The sequence below is a fragment of the Schistosoma haematobium genome, chromosome 3, assembly GCF_000699445.3.
Source record: "Schistosoma haematobium chromosome 3, whole genome shotgun sequence".
In the NCBI taxonomy this organism is placed as follows: Eukaryota; Metazoa; Platyhelminthes; class Trematoda; order Strigeidida; family Schistosomatidae; genus Schistosoma; species Schistosoma haematobium.
This window is the reverse complement of record NC_067198.1, coordinates 4,320,849-4,348,083: the sequence shown is the minus strand read 5'-3', so window position 1 is coordinate 4,348,083 and position 27,235 is coordinate 4,320,849. Positions and strand designations below refer to the sequence as shown.

At 35.7% G+C, this 27,235-nt stretch overlaps 2 protein-coding genes across 4 annotated transcripts in view; one reads left to right on the top strand and one right to left on the bottom strand.

The window, feature by feature from the left end:
• Positions 1-742: 742 nt before the first annotated feature.
• SRSF7_1 (serine arginine-rich splicing factor) lies at positions 743-4,564 on the top strand. Of its 3 annotated transcripts, none has more exons than XM_051212821.1 (4): positions 743-829; positions 869-1,140; positions 1,178-1,441; positions 1,913-4,564. In XM_051212821.1, the coding sequence occupies exons 2-4, from the start codon at positions 935-937 to the stop codon at positions 1,956-1,958; spliced, it is 516 nt and encodes a 171-aa protein (XP_051068740.1). In that variant the 5' UTR covers positions 743-829; positions 869-934; the 3' UTR covers positions 1,959-4,564. The 3 variants fall into 3 exon arrangements, with proteins under 3 accessions (XP_051068740.1, XP_051068742.1, XP_051068741.1); XM_051212823.1 differs by lacking the exon at positions 743-829 and having other exon boundaries at positions 1,178-1,289; positions 1,327-1,441; positions 1,913-2,061; XM_051212822.1 differs by lacking the exon at positions 743-829 and adding an exon at positions 1,564-1,822 and having other exon boundaries at positions 1,178-1,523; positions 1,913-2,061.
• A 24-nt stretch (positions 4,565-4,588) lies between these two features.
• MTMR10 (Myotubularin- protein 10) overlaps positions 4,589-27,235 on the bottom strand; it is a 32,647-nt gene continuing 10,000 nt past the window's right edge. Inside the window, exons 3-8 of the mRNA XM_035732874.2 lie at positions 23,908-24,574; positions 21,194-21,346; positions 16,177-17,601; positions 13,872-14,087; positions 10,027-10,296; positions 4,589-5,557 (exon numbers count right to left, since the gene is read on the bottom strand). Coding sequence (XP_035590013.2) covers positions 5,153-5,557; positions 10,027-10,296; positions 13,872-14,087; positions 16,177-17,601; positions 21,194-21,346; positions 23,908-24,574 — 3,136 coding nt within the window. The 3' untranslated portion in view covers positions 4,589-5,152. The remainder of the gene's footprint in view (positions 5,558-10,026; positions 10,297-13,871; positions 14,088-16,176; positions 17,602-21,193; positions 21,347-23,907; positions 24,575-27,235) is intronic.

Sequence of the window (27,235 nt, the reverse complement as noted above, 5' to 3'; positions counted from 1 at the left end):
GCCTAGAGATGATGTCTGAACTCCTGACTATCATGATTTAGTGTTCAAGGTGTAGCACTGTAAATTATTTAGAAATGCTGTCTCTGCTGTGTGTTAGCATCGAATACTCGTAAGTTAAATGTATAGTATGTGTAGTACTAACATCTTGAAAATTAAAACTATCTGAGTGTAGAAGTTTTTTCACTGAGGTATCTGTATAAATACTGGCAGTGGGACATCCTTACTCCTCGTTTATTATTCTCTATCCCTTTTGAATCCTGCAGTGCCTACTTCAGTGTAGTCAACATCAAAGGACAAGTACATTTACGTAAGTCCTATGATGTTTGACTTGAGATGAAAATATAGACTTTGAACGTATGCTATTTTAACCTTGATATCTGATCTCACCACAGTATTTGTTCTCCAGATGCATCTCTCCAGTTATAAGCTAATAATCTTAATTAGAAGCGGCAAATAGCTATTTATACCGTGATCAACCTACAGAAATACTTTGGGTTACTATTTTGTCAATGATATTTGCTCAGAAGAGAATTTTTTACAAATTCATAATGTGATACTAATATTTTCCAGCAAATGGTAAAATAATCTGAAAAAGAGAACCTCGTGTTGTTCCTAGATGTATGACCAATCACTGAGGAAGGTAGATTTCTAGTAAGAAATCAAGAAACGGACAAGATAAAACATGGAAGAAAGTCATTGTAAGTTATGTATCAGCGACACATTGAAGAACCAATTATAGTCCGATCATGTGTCTGAGTATGTCCTGTCCATTCGTATTCATATATAGTTCCAAAATATTTGTTATAGCGATGAAGTTAGATAGTAAAATGTGACTCTTGTCTTATTTGTTTAATATGATATACTATAGCTTCCATAATTGAGAATTGAGCACTTTGTTTGAAGTCGTGGTCGTTTGCGAAATTAACCCTAAGAAATGGCTGCGAGATACCGAGATGTTGGCACGAAAGTATACATTGGTGACCTCCCTAGAGAGGCATCTGAACGAGAACTAGAACGCATATTCCGGGAGTACGGAAGGTTGCGTAACGTATGGGTTGCCAGAAACCCACCTGGTTTTGCTTTTGTTGAATTCGAAGATGCTGCAGATGCCAGCGATGCGGTGCGTGAACTCGACGGAACGTAAGTAGACATTTGTCGTTACACTTAATATGTTTAGAGTCATGTGTGGTGTCCGCGCCCGTGTTGAACTGAGCACTGGGAAGTCGCGACAGAAGCCGTGGGTACGTGGAGGTGGTGGTGCGCGTAATGGTGGAGGACGTGACAATGGAGTTGGTTCTCGCCGTATGAAACCATTTGACCCAACAGATCGGTGTTACGAGTGTGGAGAACGCGGACATTATGCCTACGATTGTCGTCGTCGGAGTGGTGGGCCGGGTGGTCCAAATGGACGCAGCAGGCCTGAAGGCCGAAGAAGGTCGAGGTAATTCATCTTACTCGCATGTCGTCTGGTATCGTCTCGGCTACCATGATACGTTATCAACTGTATCAGTTTTATCATCCAAGTACGACATCCTTAGACTATATCGACATCCTATCTCGCAGTGTAACAGCTCAGTCAAATGCTGGTGCTCTAAATTCCGTAGCGGTGACTCGTCACTAGCACACGGAATGTACTATGAAAAGACTGGTCTACATAGGCACTTCATTCAAAAATTGGCATCTTTGACTTCATTGCGGCGGGCATAAACTGCCTTACATCTCGGCATCTGTGAGCCGTCGACATCGTCGTCGTGACTACAGACAGCCTCTAAAGTTAACGTCCGTAGAGACCTACAGCTTGTTTTCCTTCATGCCTAAACGTGTAAGTGCCTAGTTTCATAGATTATCAATATGTAACGGTTACCACTGGTTTTTTTGTCCTAGCCATCATTTTTACGTTCTTTTCTTTCAGATCTGTGTCAAACCATAGGAGTTTCTCCCGAAGTCGCAGTCGTTAATGTAAATGAGGTTCGCAGGTTTACAATGCATTTCACTTCAAGTCCAAAAACGTCCAAGTCGCATCATACAGTTTTTTATCCAAAATATAATTAATACTCATTACGTCTTTTAGTTTCTTGGATATCGTATGTTAATTTGTCGTAAAATTCACAAGTTAGATGCTTAGTCTACTTGCAGGAAGACAGTCTTTTTTTTGAGGCAAGTAAACAATCTTACGCCTTAGTGGGTTCATCAAAGGTTCAGGCTCCAAGCAATAAAGCAGGCTGAGGTCATCATAAACTACTGGATTGTCCCGTTAGATACTCCGACAAACCGCTTGTCTCCGCTATGTGGTGTGTAGTGACTCGTCAGTTCCCAGTTGGGTTATAATCACTAGTCGACATGTACGTAAATGTGATGATGCTTAGGTATCGGCGACGGCGTCTGCTGCCGGCAGCGCATTTGGCTGTTTGGTTCCACGTGGTCCGTCCACGCGTTGATTGCTAGTGATGCGTGGTGTGACGTACTGGTTTCTCCTGGCTGAGAGGACATACCTGCAACGTCATGCAGTGCGTAGATAGTGACCATGCCAACGCTGAAGGATTCGTCACTACTTTACATGTTGAAGTGGATGTGAGTTGCGTTAATCCGACCTGACTATCATTCGGCAGTTACACTGTCGTCCAGAAACTAGTTCGGACGGCTCTATAATACGGGCCATCACATACAGTTTACTTCAGGACTGGTATGGATCACCCACACTTAGTAAGTAGGTCACACTCATTACCCCCAAATATTTAGAGGTGACAAGGTGTGAGCGTTTGCCTTAATTATTCTATACTTGTCACATTTTAGTCATTGGTCCTTCATTTTCGCATGTGGTGCTATTGTCTTTTCTATAAAGGATCATGGGTGACGAGTTCTCATTATAAGTTCAGAGTAATACCGCTTATTCGTCTTACAATCTCTATAACCATCTCGAGCGGATTTATTTTGTTGGGTCCGTGCAGGGGTTTCTATTTCGTGTGTCTATTGGGTGAATATGAAGCGTATCTGTCAGGTGAATCCTATAATATGAGGGGGGTTGGAATTGTCCCTGAGATTCCTACAGCGCTTATTCTCCCAGCTGGGAAGCGGGGCATATTTAGTTGCCTTAAGAGTTTGGGCGATGGGTGACTGTCAAGATTGCAGTGAACCATTACTTTGTTAGACTTATTAACACTACATAAGGTAGCGTCGTTAGGGATGGTTTCTGCTCGCTGAGAAGTTCCTGATAATGAGCGGGAGGTTTCGTTGTGGGTTGCAGTTCCTAATTATCGAGAACTGAGTTGGACATGGCACCTATCAATGCATAAGTTTTAGCCTGTCAAAGTAAATTGCGTGTAATTTCCTTAGGATGCCAATTAATACTGATGTCATCTTGCAACAATTATTGGCAGCCAAATATGTGACTTAGAATTGGAGAACAAGTTGCATGCAACACAGGATCTGGCGCTATATGCATCAGTCCAAGTTGCCATACCACTTTAGTACAATGAGGTAAGACTTTCAAAACAAATCACAGCAGTAGAAGTAGGAAACACTAGGCAAAGAAAAAGGCATAAAGAGATTACAGGACTGAAGACATAGAGGATGCTCCTCTTCTAGTGTAAACGATCGTAGTCTGTGTCAATCAAAGTATCTAACAACGGGTTACAGCAGACGTGTGGACCGAAACCAAGTAGCCTATATCCAACGAAATAGCTCATAACAACAGCCAACCACATTTTGGTTTGGCTCCTCCTGACTCTGTCTCAACCTACATGCGATAGCATAGACCGTGCAGGTACTTGGTGATTGGGCACATGCCAACCACTTCAGATGATAGAGACTCAGCAGTCGGTTTGCTTCGATACCCAGTATCATGTGCCTGAATTCAGAATTCCTCACTTAGCGATCCCTGAACACACGAGAAATGCTTCATAGACACATATAATCAAATACTAGTGACCTATGGATATCCTCTATCTCTAACACACATGTTTCACATCCATAAAGTTGATCAGAGGGAACTGATATGTAGTAAACTCATCTTTTTATTGACAGATGGATACATCGTCTACTTGACAAGTTGGCGAAAGCCGACTGAGTTTTCTAAACTCATTCCAAAATTATATAGTAATATTCTGAAGTGCAAATATTATTAAACTCAAGCCCTTAACTGAAATCTATTTCAGTTGGGAATTTTAACGACTCACTATTATTATTCATTTGGTATTGTATGGCTTGTATCTTCCCATTGAGGTTTAAGACTGCAATTGATCAGTCTGTTATTAGCATATGTGCATATGCCTCCATATTACCTTAATTCACAAGCTATTTGTAAGCAATGATGGATAGTGGCTAGCAGTGGAATCCAGTTTGATGCGCGTTTCATCCTATTTGGCACTCGTCAGTTGGATGTACCTGCATCTCAGAGAGTTGATGTTCACTCTCCGACTCGAACCTAGTACCATTCGCTTCAAACACCATCGCCTTATCCACTCAGCTACTGGAGTCCTGATAGCCACTTGCATGTACAATGGGTTGAATTTCAATTCACTTGGTATTGTTCGGTTTGTATCTTCCCATTAAGCTTTAAGCCTGTTATTATGTAAATAAATGTTCTAAGAATTATTACAAATCATGTTTATCTGTAAACAAATTTCATTAGAATATTCATAATGATCTTATTACAATTATTTAAATTAGATTTACAAAACAAGTAAATAAACAAATAAATTACTAGTAAATTAAGTAATAAAAAATAAAAAAAATTTTTTTTAATTTATAAAAGGTACAAAAAAACTGAAATAATTAGAAAGATTTAAGGAGAGAGAGAGAGAGAGAAAAAAAAGGGATTATTGTATTTCAATTCAGATCAATATTGGATTCCTTCCATTTACTTGAGTACGTACACAAATAAAATAATTTTTTAAAAAAACAAAAACAAAACTTATGAGATTATTTGGCGGTTATTTTTTTCTTCTTCTTCTTCTTTTAAACAAAAAAAGAAAACAAAAGTAAACAGTTTTTCTATTGATCATTTGAGAATAAATAAATAAAGAAAGAAAAAAACAAAACAAAATAAAAACACACTGATAATAAAAGGAATGAGATTATTCATACATAAATGATAGATGTGATTTAAATAAAGAAGGGAAAAATAAAAAAGAAAGTATGTATAACATATCTATTAAGATGTGTTAAAATCTTCATTATTATCCCATAAATTTGCTATTTCATATAAATTTTTATAAAAATAATCAAATGATATTGAATAACCAATTTGATTTAATGCATTTCCAATTGATTCATCTGTTAACCAACCAGTATAAGGTGTAGTATTTGTACGTGGTATCATAAATGAATTCTGTTTATTATTATTATTATTAGTAGTAGTAGTAGTTGATCCTAATAAATTTCTATAATAAGCAGCATTGAATGCATAACCCCCACCATTAGTTAAACGAATTGAACGATTCCAACGATACCATGCATGAATCCAAAAATGTGGATAATATAATGGTGATAAAATTGGTATAAGTATTTGTGTAGATTTGTTTACAGTTTGTATAAGTTTAGTATAATCTGATCTATTCTAAAATAAAAACAACAATATTATATAATCAAATCAAATTAAACTTGTATACAAATAAATACTATTACAACTTAATTACATCACTGTTTTCAGTGTGAATAGCCTAACACTAGATGTATCGGTTTAATGTTGCCATCACACTATGACAGTATAGTGAGATACATGTCAAATTAGTACTGGCATTAATGATAGTAATAAAAAGGATTAATTATAGAGAATATGATACAACGAGAAACAATTAGTTCGTGGTATACACATATTAGTATACTTTGAAAATTGAGGTTGAGAATAATTCCAAATAAAATTTGAGTCTTAGTCTCGAAATGATTATGAGTTTTGAGTAGCATGTTCAGTGGTATAGGAGTAGGTTGGAAGAAAGCTATGGGCGGCCAGAACAAAACATGGCACAAGTCCATAAAGTCACTGACAAGTGGACTCAGTCATGTCGGTAGGTAGACTACCTGGTTGGGGACCGCGAAATGATAGCAACCGATGGTTAGAGACCCTGAATGACATGGCTCAAAATCGTTTGCAATGGCGCAGGTGCATCCACTCTTTGTGTTCTCCCAAATTTTGATCTCCTTATTCCTCCTTGTCTCTTTTTTTCTCTTCCCAAATTTATTTCACTGTATTATACACTTTGAATAACATCTCCAAACGCTAATTTTCCCGATTACTGCTTATACTCTTATTACCTCTACCACTACGGGATTTGAATCGACAACTGCATCTCTGTGCTAATGTGGTATGGCAACTCGAACTGATGTACGTACGTACGAAATTCTACGTTGTTACTGACTGACTGAGCATGAATCATAGGTGCGAATTTTACTGTTATCCATAAACCAAAATATACACTAAAACTTATAAATCCAAACCACTACCAACTGTCATGGTATGACAGAGAGTAGGGAAAGTCCGCTCTTCCTCTCGAAATGCTCTCACATGGCTACGTGCATACAACCTCGACCAGGGAAGTCCTACTCACTGAATTCTGGTGGCGTGGGTGTTGTTCACGAAATTCGGAAGACGAAAAGCGAATGTCTGGCACATTGACCAGGTTGATGGATCTTCCAGATTCACCTAGGGGAGTTGGAAAACCCTGATTACAAACCAATGGTGCATATAGGCTCCACGATTCAGAAGGAACAAATGACGTATGAACCCTACTGTTGGTCACCGGTTACCATGGGACTGCATTTTCTGACGTCTCTCCACTGCTTTGTGGATCAAAACTTTAGGTCAAACGCCCCGGGTGTGGCTCCCTAACAAAACTACCTCCTCTGGTTTGGGAATCCGAGCAGTATCCCAGCCCTTACACAAACAGAATGAGTTATGTGGCGCTTATCTATTTGGGTGCCTACTTGTACAAATGTGTTTAAATAAATAAACTACCAAATCATCTTCGTCAAGGAGTGCATATGTCAAAAATGAATGATAAGATTGCAGTCCTAAATATCAACAACGGCTGGAAAAAATTCCATGTGAATAATCTGTTAGGTATAATTATAAATAAAAATGTTACCAAAACAATCAAAGCGAGTCAATGCAGACAGAAATAAGTAGTATGTATAACAGGAATTGAAAATAGAATGCACACTAGCAGAACATTGAAATAAAGAGAAGACGAACGAAAAGAGAGAGGGGTGAGACTATACTTTATGGATGACGTTGAGCGACACTAAAGTGACCTTGAGAGTGTCCACCTAACAACTACAACCAAATGAGGGTTATAAACCTGTGTGAAGAATTGGAATTGTGATTTACAGTTTATGGTCAAGGTTAGGAATTATATTTAGGGTTTTCATCACGAACTGACATTAGCTATAATGCTAAGACTCTATTTATCCAAAACGGATAAGTGAATTTCGCGTCGAAATCCGAGACCTGTTATCTTATATCTGATTAGTTCGTCTATAAATTATAATCTCGCCGAGAGAGCAGTCGGAATAAAAACAGGATTGGAAAAATAATGAAATATGTAAAGGACAATTCAAGGAAGATGTGCAGATGATGTATTTAATATATGATTTTCATATTTTACAAAGGCACTGTATAATTTTGTATAAAATAACAATAAAATTGGTTTTCCCTACCAAGTCTTCATTCAGAACAATACTAATAAATGACATAGTTTGTGATCAAGTCGACAGAGTGATAACATGATAAGTATTAAAAGTACTCTAACAATTGAACTATTAATTTGATATGAGAAGAGATATTTGTTTCAGCATTCCTACTGTTACTTTCTCAATCGATAATTAATGTATAAGCAATTAAACTAGTTCATAGAATGTATCATACAAGATAAACACATTTAAAAATTGATAGTGTTACGTACTATTTATCTGCCTGTCTATTATGAGACAAGTCGCAACATGTTGAAAGTCGCGAAGTGAACATCAACTCTGAAATGCAGGTACATCCAGCTGACGAGTACTGCCACATAGGACGAAACATACGTCCTGGATTCCACTGCTAGCCACTATCCATCTTTACTTATAAAGATTAGAATTGTTTGGATGATTATTTAATTTACAAAGATAAAGGTAATGATCGGGTATGGATTTTAGTCGTTTTTCTTTTCTCTGTAACGTTCAATTTGTTGAGGAGATCCAGAAAACTCCCCAAAAAGGCTCAGAAAACATCAAGATGCATCTTATCCAATCAGCGCTCACTAGATGTTTTGACAGAAACATCTAGAAATTGAAAAGTCACATGTCGAGCTTCTGATTGGATGATTACTTATGCTGCTACTATGTTTAGTAGCATCCCAGAGTTTTCGGGGAACCCAAGGGCATCTAAAATACTATGAAAACCCTAGATTTTCTGTACATAAGCGAACCTTTAGAGTAAAGTGTTTCTTACATTTTTGCACCTTTTCTCTCGTGTTTAAATCGGTGTGCAGATCTAGTCTGGGGGGAGGTTACTAGAAGAGCTTAGGAACCAAATCTAGCGTTCAATTAACAAGACTTATCACAATTTTCGAACTGATTGTAGTTTGTATTCATTTGAACCGATAACCTTTATTGATACTGGTAAACTATGGTGATCAACTAATGGTGAATCTGAGACATGAAGATAAATGCCTGTTTTACATTAGCCATTCAAATTCTACTTTAATAAAAATTTTGCTTAATTCACTGAAAATACCTCACCAAAGTAATTTCATGTATACAGAACATACAAGATTGATAAAGAAACTGAATACTTCACACACTTGATAAGTAATACAAAGTTGATAGATTCATACAACGGTTATATAATATACCCTTGTGGGCCAGGGTAATTTTACATTGGTTTTCAGGAGAACCAAACACCATCCAGACTTTCACGTGACGACCCAAACAGTACAGTTCAATTCCGTTTAACAGGAAAGCCAGACACTGCCCAGGCTTAAAGTTTATAACCCGAGCAGTACAGCTCAATCCCGCTTCACAAGAGAACCAGACACCGTATAGGCTTTAACGCTACAATCTGAATAGTACAGCTCAATCCTGTGGCGCAACCACACAGGTACCAAGCACCTCGGTGGACCATTCTCACCATTTATATACACATTCACGTCATATGTATAATAATTATTCCGATCAATGAACGCTTGAATCAATTGTGCACAGCACGAACAGGTCAAAGTTGACCTATTCCGCTTACACGACAGTCAACCCATTAATGTTAGCAATGGCGACATGCCTTACAATATCTCAGTGACAATGGCCTTTGAGAACACTGAAAATAAACAACCACCAGTCTGAGCGAAATCAGTTAACCAGCAAATCAATTTTGTGTATGATGAACAGTCCAGCAAAACTTGCCAAATCAATGCTGAACCATCCACAATACCAATGTTTATTTATTTATTTTAACACATAGATATTGGTACAAGGAGGCACCAAATACATATGTGCCACACAAATCTCATTCTATATGTGTGAGGGCTATGATACTGCCCGGAGGCCCAAACCGGAGTAGGTGGTTTTCTTAGGGGGTCACTCCCCGAGCCTTTGACCTAAAGGTCTGATCCACAAGGCAGTGGAGCATCGTAAGGAGATGCAGTCCCATGGAAGCCGGTCATCAACAATCGGTTCATACTTCATTTGTTCCTTCAGGATACTGGAGTCCATGTGCAACATTGGTTTGAAATCCGGTTAAAGCACAGGACATTCGCTTCTCCTCTTCTCATTTTCGTAAACAACAGCGATGCCACGAGAAGGCAGTGAGTAGGACTTCCCTGGCAGAGGCTATATACGCGTGGCCATGTGAGAGGATTTCAAGAGGGAGAGCGGACTCTCCCCATTCTCAGCCGTCCCAGGGCATTTGAGGGCACAATTCCAATGGCGAATCTCCAGTCTCATATGAGACTTTCAGTTCTACATAACCATATAACTTATAATTGATAGAAAAATAAATTAAATTAAAATGAAATTTATAATAAACATAATCTAATTGATTTATAAATATGAACATACATTTACAGGATCTGAATTATATTGCCAAAAATATAACCAATTAAACAGTAATTGATATCCATGATCAGTTAAAATATCATTCCAATTATGAAATGAACGCCATGCTCTTATATTATAAAAATAATTTGATTTTTCAATAATTTGTTCTTGTGTCATTGATTTTGTTTTAACATTCCTTGTTGCTTCACATGAACATGAGAATTCTATAGTGAATGGTGGAGTTCCACCGCCTCGACTTAATGCACTATCTAATAATAAGACCAGATAATCCTAAACATGATAAAAAATATAAAAAGAAACAAACGTTTATAAAAATGGGATTAGTTTCATAATGTATGGATGGACCACAGAGTAAGTAACTCAGTTTTTAGGAAACGGGTACTAGATAAGGATGGCAAATCAATAGATGAAGTGGTGAAGCCTCATCAGTTGAGATTGGCTGGGACACGTGTTACATATGCCCAACGACCGACTGTCTCAACGTGCGATGTTCAGTGGTATAGGAGTAGGTTGGAAGAAAGTTAGGGGCGGCCAGACCAAAACATGGCACAAGTCCATAAAGTCACTGACAAGTGGACTGAGCCATGTCGGTAGGTGTAGACTACCTGGTTGGGATCTGCGAGACAATAGCAACCGATGGTTGGTGACCTTGAATGACGTGGCTCAAAATCGTTTGCAATGGCGCAGGTGCATCCACTCTTTGTATTCTCCTAAATTTTAATCTTATGAATTCTTCATGTCCCTTATTTTCTTTCCAAATTTATTTCACTGGATTATACTCCTTGAATAACATCTTCAAACCCTAATCTTTCCGATTACTGCTTATACTTTTACTACCTCTACCACTACGGAATTCGAGTCGACAACTGCATCTCTGTGCTATTGTGGTATGGCAACTCGAACTGATGTACGTACGTACGAAGTTCAACGTTGTTACTGACTGACTGTATAAATTCGAAAACATATAAGTAAAATTAAAATTTGAAGATTAGATCATAAGTGTCTTTTAGCTAAGCAACTATTGAAAACCAAGAAGCGCTAAGTAATTACTTCGTTCAAGTATGTGGATATCCACGATCCAACTAATTATCGAACCCAGGACCATTAGATATGGAGTTGTGGTGAAAAGCTTTGACTAGTAGAATGCAACCATGTCAGGAGTGAGATAGGTATCATAGACGGGAGTTGTTAATAGTTGAACAATATCACGAGTTGACTAAAATTAAAAATAAAAAGGACTGGGAAGATAACTAGGCGCTAAGATAGGTATCTACCATAGAGCTACGGATAGATTCTGCTGATACTTTGATGAGACAGCTGTCCTAATTCTCCCTGGTTATCTAGCTTAATTCAGTTCCTGATTTGAGCTATAAATGAAACTAATAAAGTGAGACCCGGTGAAGAAATGGATGATATAGCAAGCTATACATCCTTATTAAGAATCAATTATTGATTTATCAAATATTATCATTTTGACACTAACATTTCAGTGTGTATGTAGTATATCCTAAATCAGTTTATTTTATCACAATCTTGCATACGCGTATATTTCGCTCACACGATAGAACCTCCGTCTTTAATTTAAACCAGTATTTCACTGAATTCATATTGTGATGAATGAGAACTTAGATGAGGAAAACCAATTCATTATTGTTTAGTGCATAATCAGTAAAATGTGAAAATCATACATCAAATACATAATTTGTACATCTTTCATCAGTTGTCCTTTACATTCTCTATGATTCTCCCAATTCTGTTTTTACTCCAATCTCTTTCTGTTCTCTTCAATTCAATCTTCGTTTGACAAACATTCCACTTCTGACTGATGTCACATACTACTTATGTCTGTCAACATAAGTAGCATAATAACACAATATATAAGCTTTTAGTGTAGATTTTTATGTTAAATGTTATATATTCATGTTTAATTTTGATTTCAATTACAACCCTAAACAAGTGCAGGCAACATCGTTGCACGAAACGATGGAATTATTTAAATTTCAGTCCTTACGATTGTATCAAATTTAACTTCTACACATAGTGACTTCTTAGAATTATTACCAACTTTTTACAGTTCTGAACAAATTCCAGTGAGAAACCATGACTAGTAGGGCTAATGGGTGTTAAGTATGAGGCAGTTACCCACTGAAGACAATGAAAGATGGTCGCGCAATTTCGTGGATTGGTTGATGTTAGACATTAACACTGTCGGGTGCTGGTTCAGTAGTCTAGAGGTTAGGCGTTCGCGCGCCTGACCAAAAGTCCTGGGTCCGAATCCCGTATGACAGATCAGGGATGCGCAACGCTGAGGAGTCCCGTATTAGAACGAAATGGCCGTCCAGTGCTTCCGGGTTTTGAATGGTGGTCTAACATTGATCGATTCACGATCTCAATTAAAAAAAAGACAACAGAGATAAGTTTAGAAAAAGTCACATTAACAGTTAATTGAAGACTATTTATGCTACCAAGTTCATTTTTATTTGGCATTGAAATAATTACATAACTTATTAAGAAAATATCCCTTAAAGATATAAATACAATATGAAACTTAAACATGATTTATATTGTGTATTAACATGTATCACGGTAGATTTGGCACTAGAGTTTCTCAACCCTTTAAGTGAATGCTTTTTTGTCAATCTCGATCCGCTTTAAGCGCTGCATATCTATTTAATTTCGCCTTTTGATAGGATCACTTGAGCTATGTGAAAGCAGTAAATAAGAATTTCCTGAAAGTAGCTGTAAACAAGTCATTGCGTATTAGAGCAATTCCTACTATGACTATACTTAGGAAAGTTATCAATCATTTCAAGTCTAGCATACAATATCAAACAATTTTCATTGATTAAATGACTAAATTACTTCACATCTGATACGTGACAGATGAAAAGAATAAACGACAAACTGAATTTGCTCATCCTCCAGTTCATAAGTAGATACTTACAGCCTAATTACACAAATGATATTGATATGCTAAGTCAGCCAGATATAGGCTGGAAAATGAGAAATACTGATGAGTGCGCCATTGCAAACGATTTTGAGCCATGTCATTCAAGATACCTAACCATTGGTTGCTAATGTCTCGCGGATCCCAACCAGGTAGTCTACACCTACCAACGTGGATTAGTCCACGTGTCAGTGACTTTATGGATTTGTGACATGTTTTGGTCTGGCCGCCCCTATCTTTCTCCTAAACTATAACTACACCATGAAACATCCCAATACAATAAGTAATCGACTAGTTAATGATGATAACTTTACGATTTATTCGAATTGTTCTCCTTCTTCTAAATTTCGAATTGTACATATTTGTGTGTAGTTATTGAGAAAACAAAAATTGTGTCGCGACTAGTCAGGAGGAACTCAAATGCGTAAACACAATTTGAATAAAGTTTCACTGTAATGACTTGTATATTCTACATTGTTGGTAATCAAGAATTGTATTTGATCATTCTCTATTGGTAACTCCGCCTGGAGCCCCTCTGGGGCTACTGCTGCTCCCAAGCCCGGATAAAGGAGGAGGGTTGGGTATAGGAGTAGCGATCCCATCCCGTAAAAAACTAACTCGCTAAGAAATAATTTAAATCATTTAAATTCTGTCCTGGGAGTTAGAAGGTCTTCAGTTAGTAAGTAATTCTTTATTGGTATATGTGCATTCTCTGACTGCACACCTTGATAATACCTGTATAAATATATGTTTTCGATAATAGTTCTGAGTTGTGGAGAACAATCAAATCTACGGTAAGCATAATAGTTAGAAAATACACTGAAACAAATTACATTCTGTTAAATAACAATCACGTGAAGATAAGTAATGTCCGTGAGGATGAAAAAAAAACACATACCTCTGTAAATGCAAATTCTGTAGGAAATTGGACTAATAATTGATGAACACAGTCGATGAATAATGCGAAACATGCACCATCATCATAATCACAACTAACTGAATCATCATGCCAATCAGCTGGATCGGGGACAAATGGATAACCATAACGAATCCATTCTTGTTCAATTAAATCTTCAAATCCAAGAATTGTTCTGTTCTCCGCAGATAACATTATCTATACATAATAGTATAATTTATATTACAAGAGTTCCTTATAACAAATAACATGAGTATAATTTTAAAATGTAATCATATTCCAATTAGGGCCCAATTTTAACAGGTAATTCCCGGAGGCCTAGTGAGAAACTATTAGTTCGACCACGTCGGGAATAAAACGGTTATCTACTAATGGCAATGGATGGTGATTGAGTATTATTAAAAATTGTTTGAAATCGTAAGTCCAAACCATATGATGGCAGTTAAGTTCTCGATGTGAGACTCTAGGATTCTGGGCTTGACTGAAGCAGCTTCTCTGTTATAACGCTTATGTGAATTCATTCTTGCTCTTAATCTTGCCAATTATTTTGTGACCTTGTTAATTATATTCATAGGCATTTTTATATGTGCTTCGCTTATAAGACTTATCTACTCCCTAAATGGTTATCTGTAGTGCATACAATTTCATCCTCATGTAAGAATTGACCCACTCACTTGGACTAAATCCTAATATATATATTCTCTGTTCTTCGCATGTATGCATGAAATATACACAACCTAAATATAACACTTATTCTAATTTTTCACGTTGTGTTAATATGATTGACCGATAAAAAGCACACGACATTAATTAACCACTTATCTTCCATCATTCCATAGCGATAACAAATGCAGTTAACAACGGGCACTGAAGTGTTAGGCTTGCTGAAGGGCCACTAATCATTCCTAGTGGAATAATGGATGAGGATTCTATAGCTAGGATAAAACAGCTAACCAGTGTTATTTTTTGTTTTCACTGGTCTGTTAATTGCCAGTAAGTGATAAACAATATTTTTTCTGTAATATAAAATCTCAGGAAGACTCTAAGTAGTGCAGTGGTAATGATAACCTTGTTGTTATTAGTATCTGGTTTTCAGATAGATTAATGAAAGTTATCAACTGATGGGTTTCAGTCACGGAGGAAGTCAGACAACTGAACACACAAGTAGATAGATAGTTGAGGTAGAATGAAAAATAACTGGTTGAAAACAAAGGTGAATTATTTGATTGAGACTCAGTAGAGAAAATAATCAGTCAAGATGTTCTAGAATACTTGTAGATGTGTACAGGTGGTTTTCACTTCTTGATTCTCTACATGGTGAAACCGTACCTGAAGAAAGTGACCGTCGACCATAAGAGATAACTACGTAAAGCCAATCACAGACGGTCTTTTATGTGAGGACCTACTGATCTGTTAGCTCTGTATTTTAGAGGTCCTACTACAAGAAACGAAAATGTATGGGGAGAGTTGAAGTATTAATTAAAGGGACGACCTCTGTGATAGGAAAACAGCATCGTTACACATACGAATTGTCTGATGAACATATCTCATAGACATCACTCTATGATACAATCAACATCATAATCTTTGCCTTCTGACCACGAGTTCACTGATTTATTGTAACAATTTTCAACCAATCTGCATACCATAGTAAGATTTATTTTTATTTTATTTTAACACATAGATATTGGTACAAGGAGGCACCAAATACATATGCGCTACACAAATCTCATTCGATATGTGTGAGGGCTGTGATACTACCCGGGTGCCTAAACCAAAGCAGGTGGTTTTCTTAGGGGGTTACACCCGTAGTGGAACAGTGGAGCATCGTAAGGAGATGCAGTCCCATGGTAGCCAGTGACCAACGACTGGTTTATAAGCTATTTGTTCCCTCAGGATACTGGAGCCCATGTGCACCATTGGTTTGGGATCCGGTTAGAGCGCCGTACATTCGCTTTTCGTCCTCTCATTTTCGTAGACAACACCCCCGACACGAGAAGGCAACGAGTAGGACTTCCCTGGCAGATGCTATATATGCGTGGCCATGTGAGAGCATTTGGAGAGGGAGAGCGAACTCTCTCCACTCTTGTTTGTACCAGGGCATTTGGGGGCCATACTAAGATTGAAATGAATAAATGTTCCAATCAATATAGTTCGACCAAGTTATCACGTTAGACGTATCCGATCATTAAATCAAAGTAGTAGCTATGGTTGACCATCTACAAAATCATAGTTTTATAATTATACAATAAATCAAATAATCAATATTTATTGTACATAATCTTACTTGTACAAGACTCATTAAAATTGGTTGCCAATTTCGACCACTATCTGGTCCACTTAATAAAATAATTGTTCCATTATAACCATTTACTGGTTTCATTGAATATTGATAAATTAATTGACTTAATTGTGTTGCTTGTTTTAATGTAAACAATAATAAATTTAACCAATTTGTTGATAATAAATAATCATACCAATCAGATCGATGCGGACTACATTGAAATGCAAAATGATCTAATTTCTTTTTATTTAATAAATAAAAATGTGAATAACTTTTACTAAATGATTGACCTATACTATTACGTAGATTATTAGTACTATTACTTTTATTGTTCGCATGATTATGATTATTATTAATGAGATTGTTATGTCTATTATTATTATTATTATTATCATCCGTTTTAAGTAAATTAGAAAAACTGAATTTATGCCAATCAGATCTTGTAGATAAACGTTTATCAATAACTGAATGATCCATTTGTTTTGATTTTGATCTGAATAAAATATCAGAATATTTTTTTTCACGTTCACTACTTAATGAATCGGTTGATAAGGTGTCCCAATTCATAAACATTAGATTATCATTACTACTACTAGTATTATTGTTATTATTGATAGTAGAAGTAGTAGTTCCAACATTAATCAATGAATGATGGTCACCAACTACTGAAGAATCATAATCAGTAGTATCATTCATGCTATTATTATTATTATTATAAGTAGTAGTATTTGTAAACTCATTGAAAATCTCTACATTTGGTGTATGAATTTGTGGTAATTGTATAAGATTTTTTAATTGTAACCAAGATTGTTTAATATGATTATGTTTAGGTATTAACCAATTATCATAATGTTGATTCAATTCATATAATTCAGTTATAAATGAAGATGGTATAAAATTGTTCTGTTCTAGTGATTTTGCCTTTTCCTCATTATCATTATTGGTTGGATGATCTGATGTTGTCATGAATGTACAATCATGAGTAGTAGTAGTAGTAGTACACCAATCATTAGAATAATCTTCATATAATGGAATATAATATTCTTGTAAAGTTGATTCAGTTGATTTGACAATATTTTTATCTTTGAATAATTCATTTAAATGATCACTAAATGATAATTTAATATGTTTTAAATATAATTTCTTTTGGTGATTTGATGTTGTTGTTGTTGATAAATGATTAGTACAATCAATCAGTTGATTCATATTGATATCAGTTAATAAATTACCAGATCTTAATATCCATACACCGAATCGATGTACTAATGACATTGAAACCGGGGAAGTAGTAGTAGTAGTAGTAGCCAAGGAATAAGGTGGATAATATTTATATAAATAAGAATTTTTATTATGAACTAATGAATTTGAATAATAAAATGATAAAATTGGAAATCGATGTCCTTCAAAGTAGTCGCGAAATATAATTACCTAGGAAATTAAATACAAAACAAGTAAACAAACAACATGAGATGATTACATTACTTATAAGTAATACATTAGTTAATGGGTGGATATAAGCTTAGGTGATATTTTATAATCAAATAAAATGAAACTCTCCTATTTCAGTAGTTTATTTTGTTGTTAAGTAAATCAGCAAAAATTAATGGAATAATTTATCGTTACCAGTGAAGTTTAACCAGGTCTGTTGTGAGATAGAAGCTCACTGAAGACTATGGTGTACGGTGGCGCAACTTCGTGGATTGGTTGAAGTTAGACATTAACACCGTTGGATGCCGGCTCAGTGGTCTAGTTGGTCAAGCGCCTGGCGCGAGACTGATAGGTTCTGGGATCGAATCTCGCGGGGGGGGGCGGTAACGTGGATGCGCACTGCTGAGGAGTCCCATACTAGTACGACACGGCCGTCCGGTGCTTCCAGGTATTCCATGGTGGTCTAGCTTCAATTGACTCATGATTTCAACCAGTGAAATTTTAGGTCTGCTAAAATGTTCGGCACATTGACCAAGTTGGTGGATCCTTCAGACTCACCTAAGGGAGTTGGAAAACCCTGATATCAAACTAATTGGTGCACATGGGCTCCAGGATCCTCAGGAAACAAAAAGTGTATGAGATTATTGTTAGTCACCGGCTACCATGGGACTGCATCTCTTAATGTTGCCCCACTACCTTGTGGATTAGACCTCGAGATCAAAGGCTCGAGAATGACCTTCTAGGAAAACCATCGGCTTCGGTCTGGGCACACGGGAAATATTCAAGCCCACACACAAATCGAAAGACGAACTGTGGCACATTTGTATTTGGTGTCCCCCCTTGTACCAATGTTTATGTAATTAAATAATAATAATAGTAATAAATCCAATTGATCACTTAAGTTTTGAATCTGTGACTTATAGAGTCGGTAAATCTACATAAAATAAAATAGTATTTTGAGTGATCAGTTCATCACATTTGAATCTTACCAATAATTATTGATTAAACAGAAACTGGGAAGTGATCTGGGAAGAAAATTCTTTTTTGATTTGTTACACTTTGAGGTAAACGAGTATGAACTTAATACAAAATGTAATACAATGACTAAACGACAAAATAAGTAGTTAGTAAACCTAACCTAAATATTGTATCCAGAGAATATTAAATTGTGGGTAACTGATGGGAACCATTTGTAGACTGTTATTACAAATATATATATATATATAATCATAAGCCTTCAATTGACCTATTGACTATTTATCATACAATTTACTATTCTTAAATTATTCCCAGTTTATCAATTACGGTATCCCATACTCACAGCCATTTTTAGCTTGATACTGTGCAGTTTTTATTTTTTTCTCATTTTATGGTGTGTGCTATGGTCTGGTTTGTCTGTATATGAACTACATGTACCTGAAATATGAGATTCATATAGCGGAGGTTGATATTTATATTTCTATCCTGGACTTGAACGGGCAGGGCTAGGTGAGAAGTCCTTATTTTCAGAACCATTAAAAATTTAGAGTTGACATGTCATTGGTTTAGTACAGGAACAAGGTCACATTAGTCGATATTGTGATTAGTGATTTTGTCAGGTGATAACTGACAAGGATAAAAAAGACAACACTAATGTAACCGGCTATGAGTGAAAAAAAAACAAGAAGAGAAATCTAGATAGGCTAGTGTCAAGGATTATCAGCTTAATGTGCAATGTAAGAAGAAGAAAAAACAATATATAAATCTTCGTATATTATATAAAATACTTTTTATTGATAAGAAAGAGTCATTGTGAATAATATATGAGATTGTATAGATTCAAATGGTGCTTCACATGGTGCTTTTATACATTACTACTTCTGGTGCAATTGGTATAGATAATATAAAACAAGAAGGAAAAAAAGATTAGTTTACTATTAACTAATACACAACTTGTTACTTGTGATGCATTGAATAATGTATCAACACTTCTGCGATCTCTATTATACTTGAATAGATTTGGACAATATTGACCAAATCGTTATGTTGTTAATGAATTGATAAGGGTATATTACAAATAACATGAGAGCTCTATATAAAGTGATGAAGAAAACAAAATTGATCTCGAATAAGACAGATGAATGTTTTTTTGTTGTTGGATGAAACATAATTTAACTTTTGGATCAAGAGACTAATGTTGAACCCTGAGAAATTTACATAACATTTCATGGAGAAATGTATAACGTTTGTTCATACTTTCAAGATGGTGCAACACAGTGGCTAGAAACGTTATGAGATATGGCTCAGAATAGAAGCCAGTGGCGATCCTGCTGTAACCTTCTTTTACTTTCTTCATAAAAAGTGGTTGCTTCTTCCTTAACTGAAAGATTTCTTCTGATTGTACCTTTCCGTTTCCCCCATTATTATTATTATTATTATTATTATTATTATTATTATTACACTACCTTACACCAATCTCTTCGTTATTGTTCTCTTTTTTTACGCTCCTTACCTTTTTTTCCTTTTCTTTAAATTCTCATTGTTTTGTGTGGCGCATATATATTTATCAGAATGAGTTTTGTGGAGATTTTAGGAAACTTCACAGGTTGAAATCATGAGTTAGGTGTGAGATATCAGCTCGCTGAAGACAATGGTGTACGGTGGCGCAACTTCGTGAATTGGTTGAAGTTAGACATTAACACCGTTGGATGCCGGCTCAGTGGTCTAATGGTTAAGTGCTCGCGCGCAAAGCCAGTAGGTCCTGGGTTCGAATCACGCGGGGGGCGGGTTCGTGGATGCGTACTGCTAAGGAGTTCCACAATAGGACGAAACGACCGTCCAGTGCTTCCAGGTTCTCAATGGTGGTCTAGCTTCAACTGACTCATGATTTCAACCTGTGAAGCATATATATTTGGCGCACTCTTGTACCAATATTTATGTGTTCAAATAATAATAATAATACTTTCAAGAGACACATTCTTAATTCAACTTAACTAATTGTGACCATTAACTAATAAAGACTATCAATAAATCAAAGTTATTTAGAGATTAGGACGATCTCAGTTGTAAAAGAGTAGTTCTATCCGAGACTACTTGATAAATAACAATTCTACTTTATGCAACTGTTATCACCTTTGATCATTCAATTTTTTTAGTACCACTATATACTACTTAAATTTAAAAATTATAACTCATATTTTGTAATAGGTAGATCAATTTTTCATTAGAACATAGTTGGAGCATTACCTAGGCGTACATAAATATCAGTCAGTCAGATACCAACGTAGGACCAGGCACATATATGCATCGGTCCAACTTGCCATACCTCATTAGCATAACAAGATGAACACCGGATTCATGGAAGCAGTTAATTCAGTGGTGGTAATATATAAAAGAAAGATTGCATATAAGGATATAGTACAGGAAGAAAGAATTAGTTCGTCGAAACAAAGATATGAAGCGATGTATACGCACGCCTATACCATTGTGATTGATTCCGAGACATGTCACCCCGAGTCTCCGACCATTGGTTACGATAGTGGTATATATACATATATAAATGAATAATAATGATTTGTAGAGCAAAACAATACATAACAAGTAATATACTTACAGACATTTTAAATGCAAGTGTTGGTATTTCCAATGGTAATGTACGACAATAAGCAAAATCTGTATTATCAATTATTATATAATTTCCTTTTAAACGATGATACCAAGTTGTTTTTAATCTTGTCAGTGAATTAACTGGAGTACACTTGACTGGCTGATAAATGTTTGGTGTATAAGGAGAAGAAGAAAAAAATAAAGCACATATAGATGAGATAAATTACAACATTAAAAACGTAAAATAAACTCTTGTGTTTTCTTTATAACTGATAGAATTGATCAGTTGTGAGGTTTTAGTAACACGGTCATAGGCAGTATCATTTCTCCCAACAAACACACACATAAACCTAAATGGATCTCACTGAACCACATTAGGGATAACCATAGCAATCACACCTGTATCAATAGCAAATTCAGAAGGTCCATCGAAGATGTAAAAATGAAGAGGATGGATGATATGGCTTCAGGTCATCACCTGACGGTGATCAGGATGAAACTGAAGTTTAATACAACTTTCCTTCGCGATGCTAAAAAAACACAGCAAACTCAAGATGGCTTTATGCAACAGGTTTCAAGACCGAAAAATTCTACTGTAAGAAATGGAAATCACTATGGAGAATGACCGGGAAGGGATTAGAGAAACAATAACTTTAACATACTAGATGTGGAGGCTGAAGAAACACCAGCATAAAGAAATAGACTTTGTAGACAATCTCGTCAAGAATTACGATTGAAAAACAAGAAAATTGTAGTCGACAGCCGAAAAAAACGAGGGAGGCCGAAACACAGACTGAATATACAGAAGTGAACAAACGAGTGAAAAACAGTATCAAAGCTGACAGGCAGAAATATGTATAAGACTTAGCAATGACGGCATATAAAGCTTCAAAAGAGGGAAATTTCAAGAAGTATATAGTCCAACCAAGTAGCCGGCAAACCAGCTTCCGAATGAGGGGGAAACTAGGAAAAATGCCGGAGGTAGATAGAACACATTGAGAAGATCATCAAAGTATCTCATAAAGCAATCCCTAACTTGGAATCCTTATGACAAAAAGAAAGGAGGTAGACCAAATGACACATGGTGCCGGGAATTCAAGGCATACATCAGAAGGATGAAGAGTACCCGGGGAGAACTAGAAAGAAGAGTCTAGGATAGAACTGCTTAAAATTCCGGTGAGAGTATAATTTAGGGACGAACCAGTTAGATTTAGCATGACAGGTAGTGGATTTCGGCGCGAAATTCATTCATCTGTTTGGCTAAATAGCACTTTGACATTATAGCTGATGTCAGTTCGTGATGAAAACCTTAAATCTAATTCCCTATCCTAATCATCAACTGCAAATCATAATTCTAATTCCTAACACTTGTTTATCACCCTCATTTAGTCCTAGTTAGTAGGTGGACATTCCAAAAATCAGTTTAGCGCCGCCCAAACGCCGTTCATAAATTATAGTCTTACCGAGATTGTTCGTTTACGACCTATGTCAGAAGAGAGGTGAGAAGCTGAAGCAAGCATTAATTCATCAATGTACACCAAAAGCATCACAAATGTTTATTCAAGAAAAACATCAATTTATTTGACATCACGCACCCAGAAAGCATTGGTCAATAAGAACCAATCAACATCGAGGTGCACAGAACAAGCTGTGAAACAAATATAGAGAAATTCGAACACTTCACTTCTATCTGAAATTTGTGCAGATGATGTCGTTCAGAAGAACGATGAAAGCTCCACGACCAAAACATCCAGCTCAGAGAACAAAACTCCACCAGAAATTGGTTAAGCACACATATATCTCATCCACCTCAGGTGACTGAGATATATCACCAAAGTCATCGCATAATAAGGATCGTGTAATATTGTGAATTGAATGACAATGATTAGTTGTCTGCTTAGTGAGATATATGTAGATAGTCTGACAAATATCAGATGACTTATATATATTCCCCAATCCTTATAATTGCTATTACTTATTAATAATTGATCATTGTTGTTAGATTGTGTCGTGTGTTTTTTTGGTGGGGAAATATATTTACATTCTAATCAGGGTAATCCTATGTTGTTGATCACCTGAATTGTGTTCAATTCCAGTAAAATAGACCCTGAGAAAGGAATCTAGTATAGATATTCATCTAAGATAAATTAATGTCTCATTTATACATACGTGTATACAAAGGAAAACTAATAAAGTTATAATAATTGGCAACCGGAGAACTACGAAAGCCATCATCCAGAAAATACAGGTATTTATTAACAGTTGTCTACGCAAAATACTTCGGATCCGTTGGCCGGACACTATCAACAACAACCTACTGTGGGAGAGAACAAACCAGATCCCAGCTGAAGAAGAAATCAAGAAGAAACGCTGGAAGTGGATAGGACACACACTGAGGAAAGTATCCAACTGCATCACAAGGCAAACCCTCCTATGGAATCCACAAGGCCAAAGGAAAAGAGGAAAACCAAAGTACACATTACGCCGGGAAATGGAGATAGATATGAGAAAAAATGAACAAGAATTGAATGGAACTAGAAAAGAAGGCCCAGAATAGAGTGGGTTGGAGAATGCTGGTCGGCTGCCTATGCTCCATTATGAGTAACAGGCGTAAGTAATTGGCAACGGGATGGAAAAAAAAACAAAAAAAAATCAAGGGGGGGGGGTTACAAAACCATAAGTTATAACATATACACTTTTAAAATAAATAAATCAACTTACAAAATCATGTTTATTATCATTCCAATTAGTTTCATAGATATTAACATTAGATCTTTTATGTAGATTATGATTAGTTGTATCTTGTTGACCAATCAATAATGTTTCCAAATTATTATTACTATTATTATGAATTGCATATTCATTAGCTAATAAATATCCAGTTGATTTACGTATATATGATATTCTTTTAGTTAATAAATTAATAAATAAATTTATATTATTTTTAATATTTTTACGTAATTGATTTAATTCTTTTGTTGTTATGATAGATATTGTTGATAATTTTAATTGATTATAACATAATTGAAAACTAAATACTTCAAAATCTGTTGTTAATATTAATAAACGTGTTGGTGTATGAGGTAATTTATTATGATGATGATGAGTAGTAGTCGTAGTAGTAGTAGTAGGAGGAGGAGTATTAGTATTAGTAGTATTATCAGTAGTATTTAACCAATATTTTTTAAATTTTTTTAATTTAATACCATTACCATTTATTGAATGTAACCATATATTATTGATTGGATCAAATTTATATAAATGATCATGTCGATCTTGTATAATTAAATAATCAATTTTACCTAAACCAATAGAACCAGGACGATTAGAAATCCATGATTGATAAAAATATGGTTCTGTACGATGAAGTGTTTGAGATAATAATTGACTATAGATAAGAGTTTTAAAAAGAAAAACAAAACAAAACAAAGAATGTTAAACAATTATAAGTTATCATTTTAATTTTAAAAAAATTATGCTAATAATAAAGTGTTGGAATCGATCCTAAAAATACAAAAACAAACATATTACAAACTACCTCAGCAGTGCACATCCATGATCCTGCCTCGTGAGACTCCAACCCAGGATCTATCAGTCTTGAACGCGAGCAAGCGCTTAACCTCTAGACCACTGAGCTGACCGGTATCCAATGATGTTAATATCTGATTTCAATCAATCCACGAAATTGGGCGACACATTCATCATTGTCTTCAGTGAGTTACTATTTCACAACAGACCCGGTTGAACTTCAGTGCTTCCAGGTTTTTTCATGGTGATCTAGCTTCAATTGACTCATGATCTGAACTATTAAAATTATTATAATATCGAAAAAATCCCTTCTGAAATCATTATTGTTATGAAATTATAAACACTGATTAGTATTTTCCGTTTCCTTTATAGGTTGCTTAAGATTAACTATTCGTTTTATTTTTATTAAAGAAAAAGAACTATTTTATCTTTGTATATAGTTTTTACAACGGATCGGTATTACTTGAATGGTCATTAAATAGTGGGAAAGATTGGAGTATGATTAAATCAGACTAGTATGATATTATTTCATATTTTTGATTGATTATGAAGTGTGAGGAGATTATTTAAAACTACAAATAATATAAACTCCACGCCCAACCTTGGACCTTCAGGTGATGATGATGGTGGGGATTTGTGAAGAATCACAATTGATTGATCACTGGGTGGCGATCAATGTCATGCGTGTTTAGTCCTTATTAGTGCAGATCGAATGCTATCGATCATGTTGCAATGTGGTCACCAGTCTAGGTGACTCGACACTGGATGACACGAGATCGAATCCGCCAGGGAGCACCAGTTCTCTCAAGATTACACGTACACCTTGCTGACGAGTGCCAAATAGCACGAAACCCGATTCCAAGGTTTCCTGTCGACTACCTCCAACCACCATCTAATTTCTGAAGAATATTTGTTTTCGATATGAATATAATCTTTATAAAGCATTAAATAAAACAAAAACAAATGAATCAATGTCCTTGGTTCAGGTTATTTTCAACGTTTTCAATGTTCAATAAATGTATTGTATCCAACACTCGGGTAATTGCTAATATATAACCATAGGTAATTCCTAACAGAAATTTCGTTTCGAGCCTTGATTTTCACTACATAATTGTGTTTTTTTATACATCATGTTGAGCTGAGATATAACAACATATCTATAGGACAATTGGCAATAACTCCACAGAATTGAAATGAAATCTGTAGTAAAAAAAACCACAATCTAATATACAGCACCTATTCACTAAATGAATAGAAAATAGCTAGAAGTGCTGGATACAACATGCTTACCGAATATTGAAAACATTGAGAATAACCTCAATTGATTGATTGTCAATGATATTTCAATATAATATATGAAATACTTTTAAAATCATAATATTGAATTGCTCATTTGATAGATGCCCCCAAATGCCTTGGTACAACCGAGAGTGGGGAGAGTCCGCTCTCCCTCTCGAAATGCTCTCGCATGGCCACGCATATATAGCATCTACCAGGGAAGTCCTACTCGTTGCCTTCTCGTGTCGGGGGTGTTGTCTACGAAAATGAGAGGACGAAAAGCGAATGTACGGCGCTCTAATCGGATCCCAAACCAATGGTGCACATGGGCTCCAGTATCCTGAGGGAACAAATAGCTTATAAACCAGTCGTTGGTCACTGGCTACCATGGGACTGCATCTCCTTACGATGCTCCACTGTTCCACTACGGGTGTGACCCCCTAAGAAAACCACCTGCTTCGGTTTAGGCACCCGGGCAGTATCACAGCCCTCATACACATCAAATGAGATTTGTGTGGTGCATATGTATTTGGTGCCTCCTTGTACCAATATCTATGTGTTAAAATAAATAATAAAAATAAATACATTTGATAGATATACACATCTATGAAGCATAACCATTTCATTATATGAGTACATATATTTCATTTTTCACTATAAACAATATTTTAACAAGTCAAAATATGTATTCGTTTAGTGAAAATATTGAATCAAGTACGCTTAACATAATAGAAAAGTCCTCAATGTGTAGATCAATTGAGTATTTATAATTACGTGATTAGTTGTTATGCTTAAATTTGTTTCTATATATATATTGATTTATGTAAAATGGTCATGGAATGCAATGTATCAGATAAACGGTAAAATACAAAAAAAATTTGTTTAGTTAAGCAGGGTTATTGGAAACTAATTCACATTGGAAATCATTTTCCTCATACATAAACATAAGCTAAGGAACCATTAAAAACTAAGGGGAAGTAGATATCAGCTTCATCTTAGATTATTCGTACTTATTAGCAGTGTATACAAATGACTTTGTGTGGTAATAAAACTCATGACCTCTAGCTATCCAAGTAAGTATGAAACTACTGAGCCAGTGAGTAGGTATCTAACAACTTATCATCGTATGTCTTTTTATTTATTTATTTAAACACATAAACATTGGTACAAGGAGGTACCGAATAGATATGCGGCACATAAATCATTCGATTTGTGTGACAGCTGGTATATTACCCGGGTGCTC